Source organism: Coccinella septempunctata, chromosome 7, assembly GCF_907165205.1.
Source record: "Coccinella septempunctata chromosome 7, icCocSept1.1, whole genome shotgun sequence".
In the NCBI taxonomy this organism is placed as follows: domain Eukaryota; kingdom Metazoa; phylum Arthropoda; class Insecta; order Coleoptera; family Coccinellidae; genus Coccinella; species Coccinella septempunctata.
The window spans coordinates 11,180,808-11,202,251 of record NC_058195.1 but is presented as its reverse complement, the minus strand read 5'-3'; the positions used below and the strand labels follow the sequence as shown (position 1 = coordinate 11,202,251).

The following is a 21,444-nucleotide window of genomic DNA, read 5'->3' as shown; positions in this document are numbered from 1 at the left end:
TTGTTTGTTCGTTGTTGACTTTGAAGATGTTTCTTAATAACATGGGCCACTCATATCGAATAGGCGTAGATTAAGCGAAAACAGAAGGAGTTTTAATGATTGCTAGACAGATAATCTTCCTGAGATTCTGGGTGCTACTTACACTTGTTTACTTTGAATTGTTTTTAAATGGCAAAACCAATTTTTTCATAACTTTTCTTGAAGTGTACACCAAATCACACAGAAGTACCAAGTAGCAAATTCAAAAAGACCACAATTCAAAATACTAATCGTCCGAGGATAGCGACAACAAAAAAACTGTCTTTGATTTCCTGAATTTATTCCATGTTTAGAGACACGTATTCTGAGATGCAATATAATTCTCCTTAATTTTTGTTCAGGAATATTTTATTTATTAAGTACCAAAGTATTGGCACTTCGAATAGTCTTGATAGAAAGTTTATGATGAGCCTTATCGCGAATGTTGGATTTTTTGACTGTTAGAATCGAATACATATCTGTTTTGTCTCAACTTTACGATATTGCACCATTCAATTGAGAAATTTATACGTAATGTTTTCCTTTCTGTTTTGTTTGACGATAATATTGGTTTTTGTAGTTTTCAAGAAGAAATATTCTTATTGGATCGAAAGAGGAGTTACTCAAAATTTCGCAGTTCCATTGTTAGGAATCAATTGGAAGATACTCACCCATCAAGCTTCTGAAAAGGAGATTTTTCAATATTCATATGAGAAACATTCTCAGAAAAGGTAAACGAAATAAATTTGGGAAGAATCGAACAATTGTTAAGAAAAATTCCCAATGAAAATTCGAGAAAATCTTCGGAAAGAAACAAGACAGAAATTTTCATAATTTTGTTCAGTGGAACAAATAAAATCTAAGTATTATCCAATCATCGTTCAGGCTCTTTCTGGCTTTTCTTAATCTAAAGTAGGAACACAAACTTTCTTTTACAGGTACATTGGCGATTACGACTTTCTCAGTCCCCTATTGATAATAAAAGATCCAGATTTGCTGCAACAGATCCTGATCAAAAACTTCGAACATTTTCTGGATCACAGACAGTACATTCCACCTGATATCGACCCTTTGTGGAATAAAAATGTGGCGAATTTGAAAGGTAGACCTTCATTCCAAAGTGTACAAAGTGATACTCATTCAGATTATAGGTAACAAATGGAAGGAGATGAGATCTTCACTCACCCCAGCCTTCACCAGCAACAAAATGAGGCATATGTTCACATTGATGGAGGAGTGTTCCAATTATTTCGTTCAGTATTTCCAACTCAAGGATGAAGATGTAATCGAAGAGGAAATAAGGGAAACTTTCAGCAAATATCTCAACGATGTTAACGCCAGTACTTGCTTTGGTTACAAATGTGATTCGTTGAGGGAAACTGATAACGAATTTTATTTGAGAGGCCTTGAGGGAAGCTACAACATGGGATTTTGGAGGCATGTGAAAATTTCTTTACTGAGGATCTTCCCTTGGATGTCAAAGGTTGGTTGACATAAAGCTATAGTCTATAGCTAAGCTAAGCCTATAGGTTATAGGGAAAGTCGTACTGAATATTAAAGGACGTTATTATTCAGGTCATTTCTGATGGATTTGGTTCCATAATCTGGTGTCCAAAACTCAGCCCTTATGGAAATATTGAGTTTTGAAGATTTTTTTGAAAAATCGATTATTTTTGGCTTTTTTATCGGTTTTTTTCGAATTGGAGCTCCTAGGGGCCTCTTTTTCATGTATCCAGTCAGAGGGCATGTCAATTAATAAAAATTATCTGCAGAAACTGAACCTACCACTAACAGCTCAATACGACTGCTCGACGACGGTTAGAATTAAGTTAGAGTTAAGTATGTAGTTGAATTACTTACTTCTTTCATTATTTTTTTTTTTGAAAACTGTTCATTTTATCGACAATGAACAAGAGTAAGTTTTCTTCAGCTTAATGTTCAAGGTATCCAAATTTGTTTTTTTTAGCACCTTATCATACAGGGTGTTAAAAATGTAAGCATTAAAATGTATAACCTAGTCCACCCCTGGTAAACTGAACAAGCTAATTTAAATTTGAGTGCGGTAATTTAAGAGGTCCTCACTACTATTAATCATATCAAATTTTTATTAAATTATATCAAGTAGTTTGAAATTTATTCCACTAAAATGAATTTCCAGTGGCGTCATTTAGGAGGTCGTATCTTCGTAGGGAGGGCCGCTAGGAAAAAAAATTATGGGAACTTGTCATCTTATTTTTTTATGTTCTATCTGAATCCGAGAGATTTCCCACATTTTCCGGGACAGCCTGTATACTCTTCAGGTTGATTTTATCCTGAACTCAGAGGAAATCTTCATGAACTTCTGTCCTCTTTACTATTTATCCCCAAAATTCCTCCTCTTAAATTGAAGTGGGAACCCATTTTCTGCTGTCAACGTAACCATTGTCCTCTTCAACTTCAAAGGAATTTCAGTCTCTTCAGTTGGAACTATTTCGAAATGGCTCAATAGGTAAAAGAATAGAACCTTAACTTTAAGGAGCGCCAATCTCAAACCAATGCAATTTCTGGGGCCAACTCCGAAAGGTAAGGATTGATATTTTTCCTGTTCGATGGTGAAAATCGTTCAGGATTGAAGGTGTCTGGGTTTTTGTAATACTTGGGATCCCGATGAAGACCATAAATTGGAATTATAATCCTGCTTCCTTCTTCCATAAGCAGCGGTTTTTCGTTTGGAGATTCTGGTTCGATGGTGAAAGAAGTCGTTACTTTTCTATCGGTATGGGCGATGCTGGGCCATTTACGGAGGGTTTCTAAAAGAAATGGGAGCTTTGTTAATTCGTAGCCAAGAAATGGGGTGATTGATAGATCAAATGTTTCCTTCAATCAAATATGGGAAAAAGTATGGACCATTCTTTCATAATACGTTTTTCAAATTTTATTTTATCGAATCATTATTTCCAATTACACATCTGGATTTTTTATAAGCTTAAAAACACAGCCTCTAAATCTTGACGACCGCCTACCCTGTACTGACTATCTACGTCTATTCTAACATAGGCGTACCCAGACATCAAATAAGCAGACTGTTATTTGAAAAAATTTTCAGTTATTAAAAGTACCTAATGATCTGAAATTATCTTTAGGCCCATCTACGCCTATGTTTTTCTGTTTCAAAATAAAATGAACAAATGCTATTATGAGACTTTCACGAGGCTAGAGGTCGAAGAGTTTTTTTTTCTGTAATATAAGCTTGAAATGGGATGAAACTATAGGAACTATGAGTATATTCACTCCATGTCATATTGGTCAAAAGAGACTAGAATTGGTTTAGGATACATCACTACCTTTCAGGATAAGAAATATGCTGCAAAAGAGCCAAATGATTCACCTGAAACTACCATATCTAAATAAGCCATATTGGAGATTGTTTCATAGCTAGGCACACCATTCTCAGGCCTATTTCCATCAATTTCCTCGATCAACCTCATCTGGATCTCTGGATTGATCGCCAGTTCGTAAGCCATGAAACACATTGTGGTCGATGAAGTATCATATCCTCCCAACAAGAAGAGAAACAGATTGGCTGTTATGTCTTCATCAGTTAAATATTTTTCTGGGAGTTTTTCACCTCCCGCCAATAAAGATTTTCTGTCGAATTGTTCGTCTTCTTTTTCACTTTTTTTCGACTTTTTTCTGGATTCCATGAGAATTCCTAGTACGTCTTGTCTTTCTATGTTTTTCGCTTCGCGTAGCTTGATTGTTTCATCGACTAGGTTCACGAAAAATTTTCTGGTATTTTGTCCATAAAGGTTGATGTTCAGGTACTGAAAATGAAGTTTTCTCAAAGAATTCGACTAATATGTCTGTTCAAGTGGACTCCTAAATCGAGAATGGTTCATTTGGACAGAAATTAATTATTTTCAATGTTTTTTTTTTGATAGCATCTTGTGTTCAATTCAACAATGATTGAATATTCAAAGTTAAAATATTTATGTCCACTGTTTCTTGATTCAGTAATCCTAGAGAGAATTGAATTTTAGAAAGAAAAACACATCAAATTTTTCGAAATATACGTTAAATTTTTAATATTAGGAAACAATATCCTACCCCTGCGATTTTCGAGGACAGGTTGAACATTAGGATTACGAATATCTTCCATGGATCTGAAAAATCACTACTCTTTTTGCCCATCAGGTAAAAATCATTGTTCTCGTCAGTGAAAGAGTTCACTTCTAAGCCATATATGGCGTTGGCTATGGCATCATTGCTGAATCTTGTGAAAGCATCCTTCACTTCCACCTTTAACTTCTCCTCTCCTTTCCTCAGAAAGAAATCTACTGTTTTCTGAGCATTGGCACATAATAAGAGGTGTATTGCTCTCATTTTACTACTGGTGAAAGACGGACTAAGAAGATGACGAAAATCTTTCCAAAGTTGCCCTGCAATATAGGAACATATACAGAAATATTGGTTTCAAACAAAAAAAAGTAAGAAAAAAGTAAGAAATAGATATAAACAGACATTTGGGCAAAATGATAAAGATCTCGTCGATTTAGAAAAGATCCGCCACTTTAACAGACTAATTCAAGGTCTTAACCTCAGTCCTCAACATAAGCGGTCTTAAGTTAACTCACCTTTGAGTGCTAGAAGATTTTTGGACATCAGAGGATCTGTACAGTCTGGGGTTAGAGCTTGACGATTCAAAACATTGTTGGAATTCTTCACACATATATCTTTAATTAGTTCTGGCGATTTCAACACCAGGGCAGGAATTTGGAAGAGGTAAATCCCTGAGTACCTGAATGTTTTCGGTTATATGAATCATAGGAGAATTTTTGTGAGATGAAATAATCGACATACAACTAAGAATTCGCCTTCATTTATACCCACCTCCCATTTGGGACTCTATTGTATATTCTCTCCACGAATTCAGTAGAGCAATCTTATCAAGCATATTGAGATAATGTTCTCCTAATATAGGTGTAATTTTTCCTGTTGGCACGTTCCTCACATTCCAGTAATTTGCCGGTTTTATTATAAAATAATAAATAAAGATAGTACCGATAATGATTATTAAGGCAATCATCTGAAATTTAAAAAAACAATATATTTTTTTGAATTACTCACATGATATTACATTCGCACCAAAAGAATGTATTAGGTAGACATGAAGATTCAAGTTCAGTAAAAAGAGTTATTGGTAGATGCATTAATTCACGATAATCTACCAGTTCATAGCTATTTTTTTTCTTGTTCAATTTTTCATTTGATTTGTTATGTTTTGTCTAAAGAAATTATCTTTCAGGTAGAAAGATGAATAAAAAATTATTTTACCTTCTGTATTCTCTAGTTCCAATATAAAATACACTCTTTCCTTCTGATCACTAGATTACACAATAGCACAATTGAACCACTGTTGATTTATTCATATACTTCTTTGTATATTACCCAAATCATTAAAAACCTATTCGAATCGAAATAATATATTTGAAGAGTGGGATATTTATACGAGTATTGTTAATTATCTATCCTTATCTGAGGAGAAACATTAGTGGGATATTTGATTAATGTACCTAAATGATATCCTTTGATTTTTAATTACAAAAGGTAAATTTTCAACATGCTTCTTCCTAAAAAACGTTCGAATGAGTCGGAACAAAAGTTTCTTTTTTCAATGTTTTACGTATTCGTCATTTGAAAACGATAGTTGAAAGAAGAATGTTAGATAGACCAATGTGATCAGAAAGGAATAATTCAAAATATTTTTGATTTTCTCATGCAAAAACATGTAAATAAGCAAATTTATTCCAAGAATTCTTATTTAACCTTTGTTTGTTTGTTTGTTGTTAACTTTGACGATGTTTCTTAATAACATGGGCCACTCATATCGAATAGGCGTAGATTAAACGAAAACAGAAGGATTTTTAATGATTGCTAGACTTAGACAGATAATCTTCCTGTGATTCTGAGTGCTACCTACACTTGTTTACTTTGAATTGTTTTTATGGCAAAACCAATTTTTTCATAACTTTTCTTGAAGTGTACACCAAATCACACATGAGTACCAAGTAGCAAATTCAAAAAGAGCACAATTCAAAATACTAATCGTCCGAGCATAGCGACAACAAAAAAACTGTCTTTGATTTACTGAATTTATTTCATGTTTAGGCACACGTATTTTATATTCTGAGATGCAATATAATTCTCCTAAATTTTTGTTCAGGAATATTTTATCTATTAAGTACCAAAGTATTCGCATTTCCAATAGTCTTGATAGAAAGTTTATGATGAGCCTTATCGCGAATGTTGGATTTTTTGACTGTTAGAATCGAATAATAATCTGTTTTGTCTCAACTTTACGATATTGCACCATTCAATTGAGAAATTTATACGTTATGCTTTCCATTCTGTTTTGTTTGACGATAATATTGGTTTTTGTGGTTTTCAAGAAGAAATATTCTTATTGGATCGAAAGAGGAGATTTAGCAGTTCCATTGTTCGGAATCAATTGGAAGATACTCACCCATCAAGCTTCTGAAATGGAGATTTTTCAATATTTCTATGAGAAACATTCTCAGGAAAGGTAAACGAAATAAATTTGGGAAGAAACGAACAATTGTTAAGAAAAATTCCTAATGAAAATTCGAGAAATTCTTTGGAAAGAAACAAAACAAAAAATGTCAATTCCTCACCAAAAATTTTCATAATTTTGTTTGGGGGGACAAATAAAATCTATTATTCAATCATCGTCCAGGCTTTTTCTGGCTTTTTTTCATCTAAAGTAGGAAGACAAACTTTCTTTAATAGGTGCATTGGCGTTTACGACTTTCTCGGTCCCCTGTTAATAATAAGAGATCCAGATTTGCTGCAACAGATCCTGATCAAAAACTTCGAACATTTTCTGGATCACAGACCGTCCATTCCACCTGACATCGACCCTTCGTGGAATAAAAATGTGGCTAATTTGAAAGGTAGACCCTAATTCCAAAGTGTACAAAGTGATCCTCATTCAGATTATAGGTAACAAATGGAAGGAGATGAGATCTTCACTGACCCCAGCCTTCACCAGCAACAAAATGAGGCATATGTTCACTTTGATGGAGGAGTGTTCCAATAATTTCGTTCAGTATTTCCAACTCAAGGATGAAGATGTGATCGAAGTGGAAATAAGGGAAACTTTCAGCAGATATATCAACGATGTTATTGCCAGTACTTGCTTTGGTTACAAATGTGATTCGCTGAGGGAAACTGATAACGAATTTTATTTGAGAGGCCTTGAGGGAAGCTATAACATGGGATTTTGGGGGCATGTGAAAATTTCTTTACTGAGAGTCTTTCCTTGGATGTTAAAGGTTGGTTGAAATAAAGCTATAGTCTATACAAGGTTACAGGGAAAGTCGTAATGAATATTAAAGGATTTGGTTCCATAATCTAGTGTCCGAAAGTCAGCCCTTATGGAGATATTGAGTTTTGAAGATCTTTTTGAAAAATCGATTATTTTTGGCTTTATTATCGTTTTTTTTTCGAATTGGAGCTCCCAGGGGCCTTTTTTTTATGTATCCAGTCAGAGGGCATGTGAATTAATAAAAATGATCTGCAGAAACTGAACCTACCACTAACAGCTCAATACGACTGCTCGACAACGGTTAGAATTAAGTTAGAGTTAAGTAGTTAAATTACTTACTTCTTTCATTATTTTTTTTTTCGAAAACTGTTCATTTTATCGACACTGAACAAGAGTACCTTTTCTCCAGCTTAATGTTCAAGCTATCCAAATTTGTTTTTTTTAGCACCTTATCATACAGGGTGTTAAAAATGTAAGCATTAAAATGTACAACCTAGTACGCCCCTGGTAAACTGAACAAGCTGATTTAAATTTGAGTGCGGTAATTTAAGAGGTCCTCACTACTGTTAATCATATCAAATTTTTATTAAATTATATCAAGTAGTTTGAAATTTATTCAACTAAAATGAATTTCCAGTGGCGTCATTTACGAGGTCGTATCTTCGTTGGGAGGGCTGCTAGGAAAAAAAATTATGGGAACTTGTCATCTTATTTTTTTATGTTCTATCTGAATCCGAGAGATTTCCCACATTTTCCGTGACACCCTGTATACTCTTTAGGTTGATGTGATCCTGAACTCAGAGGAAATCTTCATGAACTTTTGTCCTCTTTACTATTTATCCCCAAAATTCCTCCTCTTTAATTCAAGTGGGAACCCATTTTCTGCTGTCAACGTAACCATTGTCCTCTTCAACTTCAAAGGAATTTCAGTCTCTTCAGTTGGAACTATTTCGAAATGGCTCAATAGGTAAAAGAATAGAACCTTAACTTTAAGGAGCGCCAATCTCAAACCAATGCAATTTCTGGGGCCAACTCCGAAGGGCAGATATGCGTAAGGATTGATATTTTTCCTGTTCGATGGTGAAAATCGTTCAGGATCGAAGGTGTCTGGGTTTTTGTAATACTTGGGATCCCGATGAAGACCATAAATTGGAATAAAAATCCTGCTTCCTTCTTCCATAAGCAGCGGTTTTTCGTTTGGAGATTCTGGTTGGATGGTGAAGGAAGTCGTTACATTTCTATCGGTGTGAGCGATGCTAGGCCATTTACGGAGGGTTTCTGAAAGAAATGGAAATCACTGGGGGTTTTGTTAATTTGCAGCATTTACAAGGAATGAGGTGATTGATAGTATATTCTTATAGAATGTTCCTTTCAATCAAATATGATTCTTTCGCGCTATTAGCCAATAAAACAGATTATAAGCATATTACACATACAGGATGAATCTTTGACTCGTACTAATATTTCAACAGTGGATTATTGAGGTCATAAGAAACACTTTCTTCCTCAACCATTTTTTCCGAATGGGCTCGGTTTAAAAGATACTGTTGAAAAACCATAAGAAAATGTTATTTGCAGTTCTATCTCACCAACGGTTTTATCGAATGAAATGAATTTTATTAATCTTTTTCGAACACAAGATACCACCCACGTCCTCCGCAGATATTTCATTACGACCATTACGTATCATAAAAATGCCAAAAATTCAAGGATCCAACTCTTGAAACTTATCTAATGAGTAGGTATTTGATCATTTGTGAAATAAAAGTATTCTTCATATTTTCACGTATAATGCGCCGTTTTCGAGTAATTTGATGTTCAAAAATTAAAAAGTATCTGTGAAATTTGAAAAATTTGGTACTTTGGCTGAATACAACTCTGTTCAAAAGATCCATAGATGTAAAATGTTACTGATCTAGCTATAGTTATTCTAAAGGTAATTTTGTTTTTCCATGGGTGGCACAGCTCATTATGAAAACTTAAAATGGCTATATATTTTTATCACAGCTTAATCGGAAAAAATAGTATAAAAAAGTGTTTCTTTTGACCTCAAGAATCTACTGTTAAAATATTTGTACAACTTAAAGACTCACCCAGTATAAATAATCAGTGAACAAATGAGATTATAAGTCTTTTACGAGGCTCGAGAAAAAAGTGTACCTACTTTTCTGTAATATAAGCTTAAAATGCGATGAAACTATAGGACCTACAAATCTATGCAGATTTCATGTCATATTGGCGGGGTAAAAACAGACGAGAATTGGTTTAGGATGCATTACTATGCCTTTCACCTTTTCAGTATAAGAAATGCTGCAAAAAAGCCAAATGATTTACCTGAAACTACCATATCCAAATAAGTCATATTGGAGATTGTTTCATAGCTGGGCACACCATTCTCAGGCCTATTTCCATCAATTTCCTCGATCAACTTCATCTGGATTTCTGGATTTATCGCCAGTTCGTAAGCCATGAAACACATTGTGGTCGATGAAGTATCATATCCTCCCAACAAGAAGAGAAACAGATTGGCTGCTATATCTTCATCAGTTAAAAATTTTTCTGGGAGTTTTTCATCTCCCGCCAATAAAGATTTTCTTTCAGACTGTTCGTCTTCTTTTTCACTTTTTTTCGACCTTTTTCTGGATTCCATAAGAATTCCTAGTACGTCTTGTCTTTCTATGTTTTTCGCTTCACGTAGCTTGATTGTTTCAGTGACTAGGTTCACGAAAAATTCCCTGGTATTTTGTCCAAAAAGGTTGATGTTGAGGCGCTGAAAATGAAGTTTTTTTCAAGGAAGTGGACTCCTACTTCGAGAATGGTCCATTTGGAGAGAAAGTAAAAGTTAATTAATTGTTTTAAATAGTTATTTTAAATTTTGTTAAAAGCCTCTTTTACCTATTCCATTCAACAATGATTGAATACTCAAGTTATGTAGTAATGTCCAGTATTCCTCAACTCAGTATCTAGAGAGAATTACATACATAACATTACATACATGAAATTATGGACGTTGAATTTTGAATATTAGAAAACAATACCCTACCCTTGCTATTTTCGAGGACAGGTTGAACATTAGGATCACGAATATCTTCCATGGATCTGAAAAATCACTACTAATTTTGCCCATCAGGTAAAAATCATTGTTCTCGTCAGTGAAAGAGTTCACTTCTAAGCCATATATGGCATTGGCTATGGCATCATTGCTGAATCTTGTGAAAGCATCCTTCACTTCCACCCTTAACTTCTCCTCTCCTTTCCTCAGAAAAAAATCCACTGTTTTCTGAGCATTGACACATAACAAAATATGTATCGCTTTCATTTTACTACTGGTGAAAGACGGACTAAGAACACGACGAACATCTTTCCAAAGTTGCCCTGGAATAAAGGAAAACATACAAAAATATTGGTTTCGAAGAAACGATAGTAAAAAAAATAAGAAGTAGATATTTGTGGCAGTAAAAACCGACAGTTTCGGAAGAATTCTGATTGAGATTTGAGTTGGGTTAAATAAAAATTCGTCAAAATCGTTTGAGATGATTTTCTTTCCTAAAAACAGACATTTCGGCAAAATGATAAAGCTCTCGATCTAGATTGTTGTGGAACACTCTGATACGCCACTATTTAACAGACCAAGAGGTCGTAACTTCAACATAAGTCAACTCACCTTTGAGTGCTAGAAGATTCTTGGACACCAGAGGATCTGTACAGTCTGGGGTTAGAGCTTGACGATTCAAAACATTGTTGGAATTTTTCACACATATATCTTTAATTAGTTCCGGGGATCTTAACACCAGGGCAGGAACTTGAAAGAGGTAAACCCCTGAGTATCTGAATGTTTTCGATTATATAAATCAGAGAAGAATTTTTGTGACATGATAAAAAGTTCACAATTTTTAGTTACAATAGTTTTTTCTTGGAATAATCTCAAAGAAATTAAGAATTTTATTGGGAATGGAAAGCTGTAATATATTCTTCATTTAATATACTTAATCGGCATTCAACTAAGAATTTTGCATTCGTTTATACGCACCTCCCATTTGGAACTCTATTGTATATTCTCTCCGCGAATTCAGTAGAGCAATCTTTGCCAAGCATATTCAGATAATGTTCTCCTAATATAGGTATTACTTTTCCTGTTGGCACGTTCCTCACATTCCAGTAATTTGCCGGTTTTATTATACAATAATATACAAGGATAGTTCCGATAATGATTATTAAAGCAATCATCTGAAAATTAAAAAACAATATATTTTTGACTTACTCACATGATATTACATTCGTACCAAGAAAATGTATTAGGTAGGTAGGTATTAATGAGAAAATAGTTTAGTAAAAATAGTTATAGGTACATTCGTTCACGATAATCCACCAGTTCATAACTAAAGTATTTTTTCCTTGTTCATTCTTTCATTTGATTTTTTCGATTTGTTATGTTTAACCTACTGAAATCAGGTAGAAGGATGAATAAAAAATTGTTTTACCTTCTATATTCTGTAGTTCCAATATAAAAAACACTATTTCCTTCTTATCATCTGACCTTACTAATCACAAATGAACAAAATTCTAAATTTATTCATATACATTATTCTTTGCATATTAAACAGCATTATAAAACCTTTTCGTATCGACATTGAATATTTGAAGAGTGGGATATTTATAGGAGGAGTTCTATCCATCCTTATCTGAGGAGAAACATTAGTGGGATATTTGATTAATGTTACCCAAATTATATCCTTTGATTTTTTAATTAAAAGAGGTAAATTTCAGGAGTGAGTGATTTTCGACATCCTTGTTCTCACTAAACGTTTGAATGAATCGAAAAAAAAAGTGTCTCTTTTCTATCTTTTACTGAAGGTATCAAAAAACGATCTTTGAAAGAAGGATCTTAGAAACTCCAATGCGATCAGATAGGAAGAAATCAAAATATTTAAGTTTCGTCATGCCAAAGCAAATTAATTTCAAGAATCCTTATTTAAATATAATTTGTTTCAATGTTGACATTGAAAAAGTTTTTAATAACATGACCCACTCATATCAAATAGGCGTAGATTAAACGAAAAACATCGAAAACAAATGAACCAGAAGGAATTTCAATGATTGGTAGACAGATAAACTCAAAGATTATAGAGTAATTCTATAATCTTTGGATAATCTTTCACAAACTTCCTGAAATCTGTGTGTTACCCACACTTATTTACTTCGAAATGGTTTTAAATGGCAATCCCAATTGTTTCATAACTTTTCTTGAAGGGTACACCAACTTACACATGAGTACCAAGTATCAAATTCTTATTACTTGTCGTTAAAAAAAAAAAGATATTCAACAAACATCAACTAATTCTAAAAACGGAATAGTCTCATTTAACGGAATGTCAAGTGGCATTTGTTTATCATTTTGTGTCAAACAAAAAAGTTAAATGAAAACAAGTATAAGGACTATATGGAGAATAGCATCGTATTAAGTGAAAATTTTGCGATGGTATTTATCATAGTTTGTCGTTTTCTGAGGAATAATGTTTGTTCAAAAATTCGCTCAAAATGCCGTACCTAATTAACTTTCTTATTTTACAAAAAATGATAAAAAATACTTCTTGCGACAATTCATTTTTAAACTGACTGAGTCGAATCAGATCGCTTTATTTTCGAAGTTTTTGCTGTTTGATAAATTTTTAACGTTTATGAATGATAATTTGATATTTAGTACGCTGTGTAATATTTTAACACATGAAAAAAGAACCCAATTCAGAATACTAATTGAGTTGTTCGAATTATAACGAAAAAACTGTCTTGGATTTACTGAACTTATTCCTTGTTTAGGTATATTTTGAGATGGAATTGGTAGATTTGGTATTTCCAATAGTCTTGATATAAAGTTTATGATGAGCCTTATCGGAAATATTGGATTTTTTTGACTATAAGATTCGAATGCATAATAAACAGTTTTGTTCCAACTTTACGATATTGCACGATTCAGTTGAGAAATTTGTACGTTATGTTTTCCATTCTGTTTTGTTTGACGATAATATTGGTTTTTGTGGTTTTCAAGAAGAAATATTCTTATTGGATCGAAAGAGGAGTTACTCAAGATTTAGCAGTTCCATTGTTCGGAATCAATTGGAAGATACTCACCCATCAAGCTTCTGAAAAGGAGATTTTTCAATATTTATATGAGAAACATTCTCAGGAAAGGTAAACGAAATAATTTTGGGAAGAATCGAACAATTGTTAAGAAAAATTCCCAATGAAAATTCGAGAAATTCTTTGGAAAGAAACAAAACAAAAAATGTCAATTCCTTACCTGAAATTTTCATAATTTTGCTTAGGGGGACAAATAAAATCTATTTTCCAATCATAGTCGAGGCTTTTTCTGGCTTTTCTTCATCTAAAGTAGAAACAAAAACTTTCTTTTACAGGTACATTGGCGTTTACGACTTTCTCAGTCCGATGTTAATAATAAAAGATCCAGATTTGCTGCAACAGATCCTGATCAAAAACTTCGAACATTTTCTGGATCACAGACCGTCCATTCCACCTGATATCGACCCTTTGTGGAATAAAAATGTGGCTAACTTGAAAGGTAGACCTTCATTCCAAAGTGTACAAAGTGATACTCATTCAGATTATAGGTAACAAATGGAAGGAGATGAGATCTTCACTCACCCCAGCCTTCACCAGCAACAAAATGAAGCATATGTTCACTTTGATGGAGGAGTGTTCCAATAATTTCGTTCAGTATTTCCAACTCAAGGATGAAGATGTGATCGAAGTCGAAATAAGGGAAACTTTCAGCAGATATATCAACGATGTTATTGCCAGTACTTGCTTTGGTTACAAATGTGATTCGCTGAGGGAAACTGATAACGAATTTTATTTGAGAGGCCTTGAGGGAAGCTACAACATGGGATTTTGGAGACATGTGAAAATTTCTTTACTGAGGGTCTTTCCTTGGATGTCAAAGGTTGGTTGAAGTACAGCTATAATCTATATATCTAAAGATATATCAAAGAATATTTTTTCAGGTGATTAGGGTTACCAAATTTGGAGAAGATGTCACCAATTTCTTCAGGGGAGTTATAAAGGAGAATGTTGAATACCGTGAAAAGAATAATTTAAGAAGGCCAGATATGATAACGTTATTGATGGAGGCTAGAAACGAACTGGAAAACAATTTTGATAAGGAAGCTAACGTAGACTCTTCCTTTTCCATAAACGAAGTTGACTCTGGTTATGCGAGAAAAAAGATAGATTTATCTGTTGACGACATAGCAGCCAACGCGTTAGTTTTTTTCTTTGCAGGGTTTTCAACCACGACTTCCCTTCTTAGTTTCATGACCTACGAGTTAGCTGTAAATCCCGATATTCAGAAGATACTGTTGGAGGAAGTCGACAGTTTCAAGAAGAACAAGAAAAAATTGAGTTATGAGGATCTCTCGGAGTTTTCTTATCTGCATATGGTTATTTCAGGTTCGAATTTTTCAAAAAATTGTTGATTGACAAATTTCGAATCAGTTATTTTACAGAAACATTGAGAAAATACCCTCCCTTCTGCAGGACCGACAGACAGTGCACCAAATCGTTCATGATACAACCACAGATGGATTCTGAGCAGGTTTTCATCATAGAGTCTGGCTCCAGCGTTTGGATACCAATTTATGCTCTACATCACGACGAAAAATATTGGCCAGATCCAGAAAAATTCCAACCTGAACGGTTTTCACCTCTGAATAAACAAAATATTAAACCTGGCACCTACCTCCCTTTTGGAATTGGACCAAGAGGTTGCTTGGGCTATAGATTCGTACTCCAAACTGTGAAAATCATATTTTATGAGCTTTTGAGTCGTTTCGAGATCATTCCTCTGGATAAGACGGCCATACCCTGTAGACTTAGCAAAAATACTTCGCATATCATACCTGGTAGTGGATTTTGGTTCGGTTTCAAAAGAAGAAGAAATTGACGAACTAAAAAGGAACTTCGCCATTTTTCGTCTTTTGTGGAAACAGGGAAATGATGATCCCGATGAAAATCTTGCATCAAGTTATGAAAATAAAACAAAAAATAAAATTCGCCTTATTTCGATATTATTTCATCTTCACAGTTTCAATATTTGTTTAGGGTATGAATGAAAATGAAAATAAATATGTATTTCTTTGTAAGTAGGTACTTATGATTCTTCAAGATAATGTTTTTTTTATAAAAATATTGTCGAGATTCATATTCCATTCACTTCGTGCCATAAGCATAGACTCATTTGTGATTTGTACATTGATGTCAGTTCATGACCTTACCTATTTTATTGTTCATTATTGAGTTTCTTATTTATTATCAACAATAATGAAACTTTATATATAGGGGTACAACTTGGGAAAATGAAAAGTAATACATATATAAAAATTTAGTACTGCAAAATTATTCCCAATGATACGACGTGAAATTATATAAGTATTGGGATAGTGGTTAAATGAAAAATCCTTTTTTCTTTTACTCGAGCTTTCGAGACTATATTTCTGTCCCTTCATCAGGAGTCACTAAAATACACAACCGTATCAATTCGGCATCACGGACATTCTGGAAGCTAAAGGTCAGAGTGTTTCAAGATCACGACCTCAATCTGAAGAACAAGACAGCTGTTTACAAAGCAGTCGTCCTCCCAACGCTTCTTTACGGAAGCGAAAGCTGGACGCCCTACAGGCGACATATTAAACAGGTTGAACAAACGCAACAACGTCTAAGACAGATATAATGCACATCAGATGGTTCCACAAAGTTTCGAATGCAGAAATCTTGCAACGTGCGAGCTGTATAACAATTGAGACTCAAGTAACGAGGGCCCGACTCAGATGGAGCGGCCACATTCTGAGGATGCAAGACACAAGACTCCCCAAAATAGCTCTGTATGGCAAACTCACAGAGGGAGCCCATAAACCAGGAGGCCAGTATAAGCGGTTTAAGGATAAACTACATCAATTCGTAAAATCAGTTAATGCCAATCATAACTGGGAACAACTAGCGTTGGACAGGTCACAGTGAAGGTCTATGGTGCACAGTTATAATGGAAACTCGGGAAGGATACCTCGGCGGCCAGATCTGGTTGTGACTATCCATGAACTGAGTGTGGAAGGATTTGCAAGTCACGGTTGGGTCTCTTCAGTCACAGGAGGGCACACAGTCGCAATTAACACTAAGAAATTAGAAGTCTACCTTCGATTTTTTTTTTGTCATTTTGTAGATTTATTCCCGGTAACGGGATACAGCAATGAATGAATGAATGACTGAAATATTACATCATCGGTATAGCAAACAAGGTGAATTAACTTGCCTATGTGTGTAATATTTGTAAGCTCGTTGCAGGACCAAGGGTTGTGATTAAAATCAAAATATACTTGTCGAATGAAACAGCTGGATCTACTCACGAGCATCCATCACCGAGTATTTTGGGTACTCAAGTATGATTTCAAGAGAGACATCTTAATTTTAAATAAAATTTATTCCTGTACTACCAGATCTGGTTCTAGATTTAGGATTTCAAAGGGTGTTCAGTTGTACTGTGACCTTGAGATCTATGACCCCCCTCAGAGCTGTTTTCGCCACTATATGATGAAAGGTTGCATCCCTCTGCTCCAGCAAGAGTATCGTCCAAAGCATTTTCTGTGTTGGCTAACAATGGCCTGCCATTGCTTGTGATGGAATGACAAGGCACACACCAGATGATCTGGAATAACATCCTCCTTCCCACAGAACCTGCACTCGGCAGTTTCTCCTAGCCCCATTATCATTATATGTGCTTCCTAAGTCGACAATGGTTTGTAAGGAATCAAATAAGGAAGTGAAGCATATTCTTGATGAGATCCAGAAACTTCTTAGATTTCAAAGTGTTAAAGTTCCCAACTTTTGTAGTGTTACATTCAGGAAGAACTCTCTTCAGCTTTTTTTCTTCTCCTGAAACTCCTTCTTGTAGGTACATTTCCTATACACAGAAGGGTTCTGGTTGAAAAATATCAATAAAACCATTTGGATGAGAAAACTGAACTGTGAAAAGTATCTATCCGAATTTTCCATGATATCCCCCATAGAAGTTTCTGAAATTGTCAAAATTCCATATCCGGATAATGTCTGGTATTTATTTCGGCACAAAGTTCCATCTCTTCCAGAGGTAAATGGCCCTACTCAAATCATCAAGTGATTATACAGATGCGACCTCCATCTTGGCATTCTGCCCAGGGGATAATTCCTACATGTTCACCCAAGATACACCATCATCGGAATATTGGATACCATCATCGAAAATACCAGCTGGAGCATCGCTTTCCAAGCAAATGTCTACAGACATTGTGGAGGTGGATGTTTCATACGTTATCCGAAGTTTATCCCATTTAATAAGAAACATTTCCAGATTTTTGGTAGCTCCATCGCTTGCGATTGCTTACTGCGTATTTACAGATTCTGGTTGCCAAATACTCAATCACACATATCACACTACATTTTCGCCTTGAAAGTTGACCAGGAGCATAAGAAACGTTCCAAGCAAACATCGGGAAAGGTGAGATTTGCCTGAAAGAACTTTTAGGATAATGACAAGAGTATATAGGCGTTTAGGGTATTCCCTTTTTCGCATGTTGAAGCTATGTTTGGAATAAATTTTGGCTATTTTGATTGGAAACCTGATGAAAAATAATACTTAAATTGTTGAACTATATATTTGTACATAGCATTTCTTAATGAACGTGGTATCTGTCAAACTTCTTCTACAGATTATGAAAGTTAAAACTCGACCTTCAATGAAACTACACTTACGAGCAGTTATGTACAAAGATCACTGCGTTTTTGAAACCGCAAGGAAGAAGTGTAGAACTAAAAAATTTGCTGCATAAGAGCTGCCACACTTCTTGCTTTGATCAAGACAAGATTCGAATCTATGAAAAGCACATCAAACCTTGCAGAAACTCGAGATTAGCAATTAAGTTCAGTAGTCTATAATCGTCTAAATCTTTCTTCCATAGTTTCGGGGAAAACTAAATTGGATACTGGATCACGATTTATTTCGAATTTTCTCGATGAACAATATGCGAAGTCCAGAATTGTTCGAGATGATCATGAGTTGGAAGAACAAAACAATGTTCACAATTCCCGAAGTCTTCAGAAGTGATGCTATACAAAATAGCAGCAATTTCATGGAGATGACCGAGACAGTTATCATAAACAATGCTAGTAATAGCGGGGAGAATTTAGTTTTAGCCACCCCCTTCACCAAGCAAGGTTAGTTTATTGGAACAAGCTGATTTATATGGTTGAGGTAGTGCTACCTTGCTAACAATTTTTTTCAGTGCAGACTAGCTTGTACAGGGAATTCCTCCTGCTGTGTTTCCCGTCTTTTTTCCTGGGCTTACAGAGCTTCTGCAAATTTTTCTCTAATCTAGGATGGACACGTGGTGATCAGTTGGACCTTTTCAGGTAACTGCTCCTGATCATCATTCATATATTATTATCATGTCATCTTAATATTAGTTTTGTTTTGGATTAGAGCAGCAGATGTTCAAGGCAGGTATGGCCTATCATTTAGAGAATTTCTTTACATTGCCGCAGCAGTTGAGCCTTGTATAGAGGGTCCATCTGGAGTGGCTGGGGAGATGAGGACTAAATTCTTATTCAGGTTTTACGACAAAGATAACGACAGTTTGTTGAAGCAAGAGGAACTGAAGCAAATTTTCCTAGCAACCAGAAAGTTGATGAAGCAACCGATTGAACAATCGGCCCTACAGAAAGACTTCTCGGATTGTTACAGGTGACTGGTGAGGCTAGTTACTGTTAGCAATTTTCTCCAAAACTGTCGATTTTAAGGTCACTGCAACTTCCTGAGTCCACCCCATTGTCGCTACAGGTGTTTTTGAGGGCGGTCCAAGATGGAAAAATCAAAAATATGTCTGTTATTTTTCGATCTCCCATCGGTGTTATTCCTTATCTTAAGGAGGCCAAGTAAGTGAGGCTTATATGTATGTCCAAACGGATATCTTTCAGAAATCATACATTTTCAGTGACAGGGAAGCTAGACAAATGCAGACAGATATGAGAAAAGCCAGAGTCAAAACATCAATGAGTCCTCCTACCCCTGAAGGTAATGATCGTTTATGCTGAAGGCTACTTTCAGGTAGAAAGGTGCAAAAAAATTGTTATTGATTCACTTAACACTGGCCAAATATATTCAAAGGTTCTGTGTTTCCTATAGACGATCTCAATTTTTAGCCTTTGGTAAAGGTGGCACTGCAAGGCTAGGAGGAGGGACTATTAGATACGAACTAGGAGCTCACTCAGTAAAGATTTACACTGCAGGAACAATGAATATCGATAAACTGGGATCGCTTGACGGTATCAGTTAATATCATCTCTTAACTCACCTTTCACTGAGTTTGTTCAACATTACAGCTGTAACGCCCTCTAGCATCGACAGACCTGTCTTGGACGACGCCAAAAGGAAGGTATCCATCGATCAGTTCAACCAAGAATCGATTACTAATGAGCTGATCAAATCGCTGAGGTACATGAATTTGTTGAACAAGCAGAACAAGGCTCAGAAGAAAGGTGTGCAGTTCACTTGGGGTAACATAGACAGCGGATTGTTCGCGAAAAGATTGATAACAGTCAGTAAGCTCACTACCGAGATCCTGAAGAACGAGCCGAGATTGCTGCAAGTGTCATCACCAGTGTATGTCTTAGGTGAGTAACAAGAAGGGTGAACCTGGTCCACAACCAGTTTGGATAACCAGATATAAGTCTGTACAAGGCAATTCAGTTTTGTTGGCAATTTCATTATTGTTCAGGCGATCTTCATGGTAACTTCAATGATCTTCTTCACTTTGAGAGCATCTTGTGGCACGTGGGACCGGTTCTTTGTCCTAGTAATCTACTGTTTTTGGGAGACTATGTTGACCGTGGTTCATCTAGTATAGAAGTCATATCCTATTTGTTCAGTTATAAAGTACAGAACCCTAATAAGATCAAACTGGTAAGAGGAAATCACGAGATAAGGGAGGTGCAGAAGATGTTTACTTTCTACACGTGAGTACAGTACAGCTTTCAGCATACTCTGTCATATTCGGATGCACAGCATCCAATATAACAATCTGAATCATAAGGAGAAGAAGTGCTTTTTAATAAGGCAAAATATTGACGTGAAATTATTTCTCCAGTGAATGTCAAAACAAATTTGGAGAGAGGCTAGGTGCCGAGGTTTGGAGTGCGGTAAACTCGACTTTTGATTTTCTTCCAGTGGCAGCCATCATCGATAATTCGGTATTAAATCCTTTTATTGCAGTCGTAAGGCTCATGTCTGGTTGGTTTCCAGATATTCTGTTGTCATGGCGGCATACCACCTCCTTGGTTATGCCCTGTGGTGTCCTGCATCAATGAAATACCAATGCCGTTGAACCAGCCCGATGAACAGAGTGCCCTGGCTTGGGAGATAATGTGGAACGACCCAATTAGGTAAAGTGCGAAGGTTTGATTAATGATTTGGTCATGGGTGATGATTCTTGCAGATCTAAAGTAGTCAGTGATGCTATGGAGTTGGAGTTATCAGCTAATGAGGGATTTGCTGTGAATAAGAGGAGAGGCACAGCTCACATGTTCAGTGCGGAAGCTTTGGAGAAGTTTCTTAGAGCTAACGGATTCACTCATCTCATTCGAGCACATGAAGTATCGCCATCAGGATTCAGTGTAAGTACCTACCTGCAATTCTTTGTGATTTCATGGAGAATAACTGAAAAGTCAACAAAGAAAATGTGTGTGAAGAGTTAATTCACCTCAAGAAAGATATTTATGTAACTAATAGTTTGATATCATTATCAACAGCCTTTAACCTCTTGCAGGTTTTACAGAAAGGCAGGCTCTTGACAGTATTCTCATCTTCAAAATACTGTGGTGGCACGAACGATGCAGCATGTATCATGGTTGATCAAGGTAGACTTCGTATAATGAGAATTGAATCTGAGTGAGAATTGAAACTGAGTGAAAATTTTTATCTGATATGAGTACTGTGTAACGCCGAAAAATACTGAAAAGGATCTTTGTAGAGTGAATGTTTTCAATCATAATGACGGAATAAACGT

General features: G+C 35.4%; 3 protein-coding genes and 1 pseudogene across 3 annotated transcripts; 3 read left to right on the top strand and 1 right to left on the bottom strand.

Annotated features, from left to right (window-relative positions):
* The first annotated feature begins 552 nt into the window (after positions 1-552).
* Positions 553-1,428, top strand: LOC123316794 (cytochrome P450 9e2-like). The gene is made up of 4 exons (XM_044903020.1): positions 553-749; positions 957-1,120; positions 1,170-1,348; positions 1,420-1,428. Exons 1-4 carry the CDS (start codon positions 553-555, stop codon positions 1,426-1,428), a joined length of 549 nt encoding a protein of 182 aa, XP_044758955.1.
* On the top strand, positions 1,342-15,309 carry LOC123316396 (cytochrome P450 9e2-like). The gene is made up of 3 exons (XM_044902454.1): positions 1,342-1,501; positions 14,362-14,806; positions 14,863-15,309. The coding sequence occupies exons 1-3, from the start codon at positions 1,442-1,444 to the stop codon at positions 15,297-15,299; spliced, it is 942 nt and encodes a 313-aa protein (XP_044758389.1). The 5' UTR covers positions 1,342-1,441; the 3' UTR covers positions 15,300-15,309.
* On the bottom strand, positions 2,101-11,594 carry LOC123316395 (annotated as a pseudogene).
* Positions 15,310-16,525: 1,216 nt separating the features above from the next.
* On the top strand, positions 16,526-21,345 carry LOC123316391. The gene is made up of 14 exons (XM_044902447.1): positions 16,526-17,679; positions 17,736-17,882; positions 18,343-18,598; positions 18,667-18,793; positions 18,864-19,124; positions 19,181-19,315; positions 19,375-19,454; positions 19,583-19,705; positions 19,763-20,053; positions 20,158-20,395; positions 20,527-20,629; positions 20,682-20,821; positions 20,875-21,052; positions 21,205-21,345. The coding sequence occupies exons 1-14, from the start codon at positions 17,500-17,502 to the stop codon at positions 21,328-21,330; spliced, it is 2,385 nt and encodes a 794-aa protein (XP_044758382.1). The 5' UTR covers positions 16,526-17,499; the 3' UTR covers positions 21,331-21,345.
* Positions 21,346-21,444: the final 99 nt, after the last annotated feature.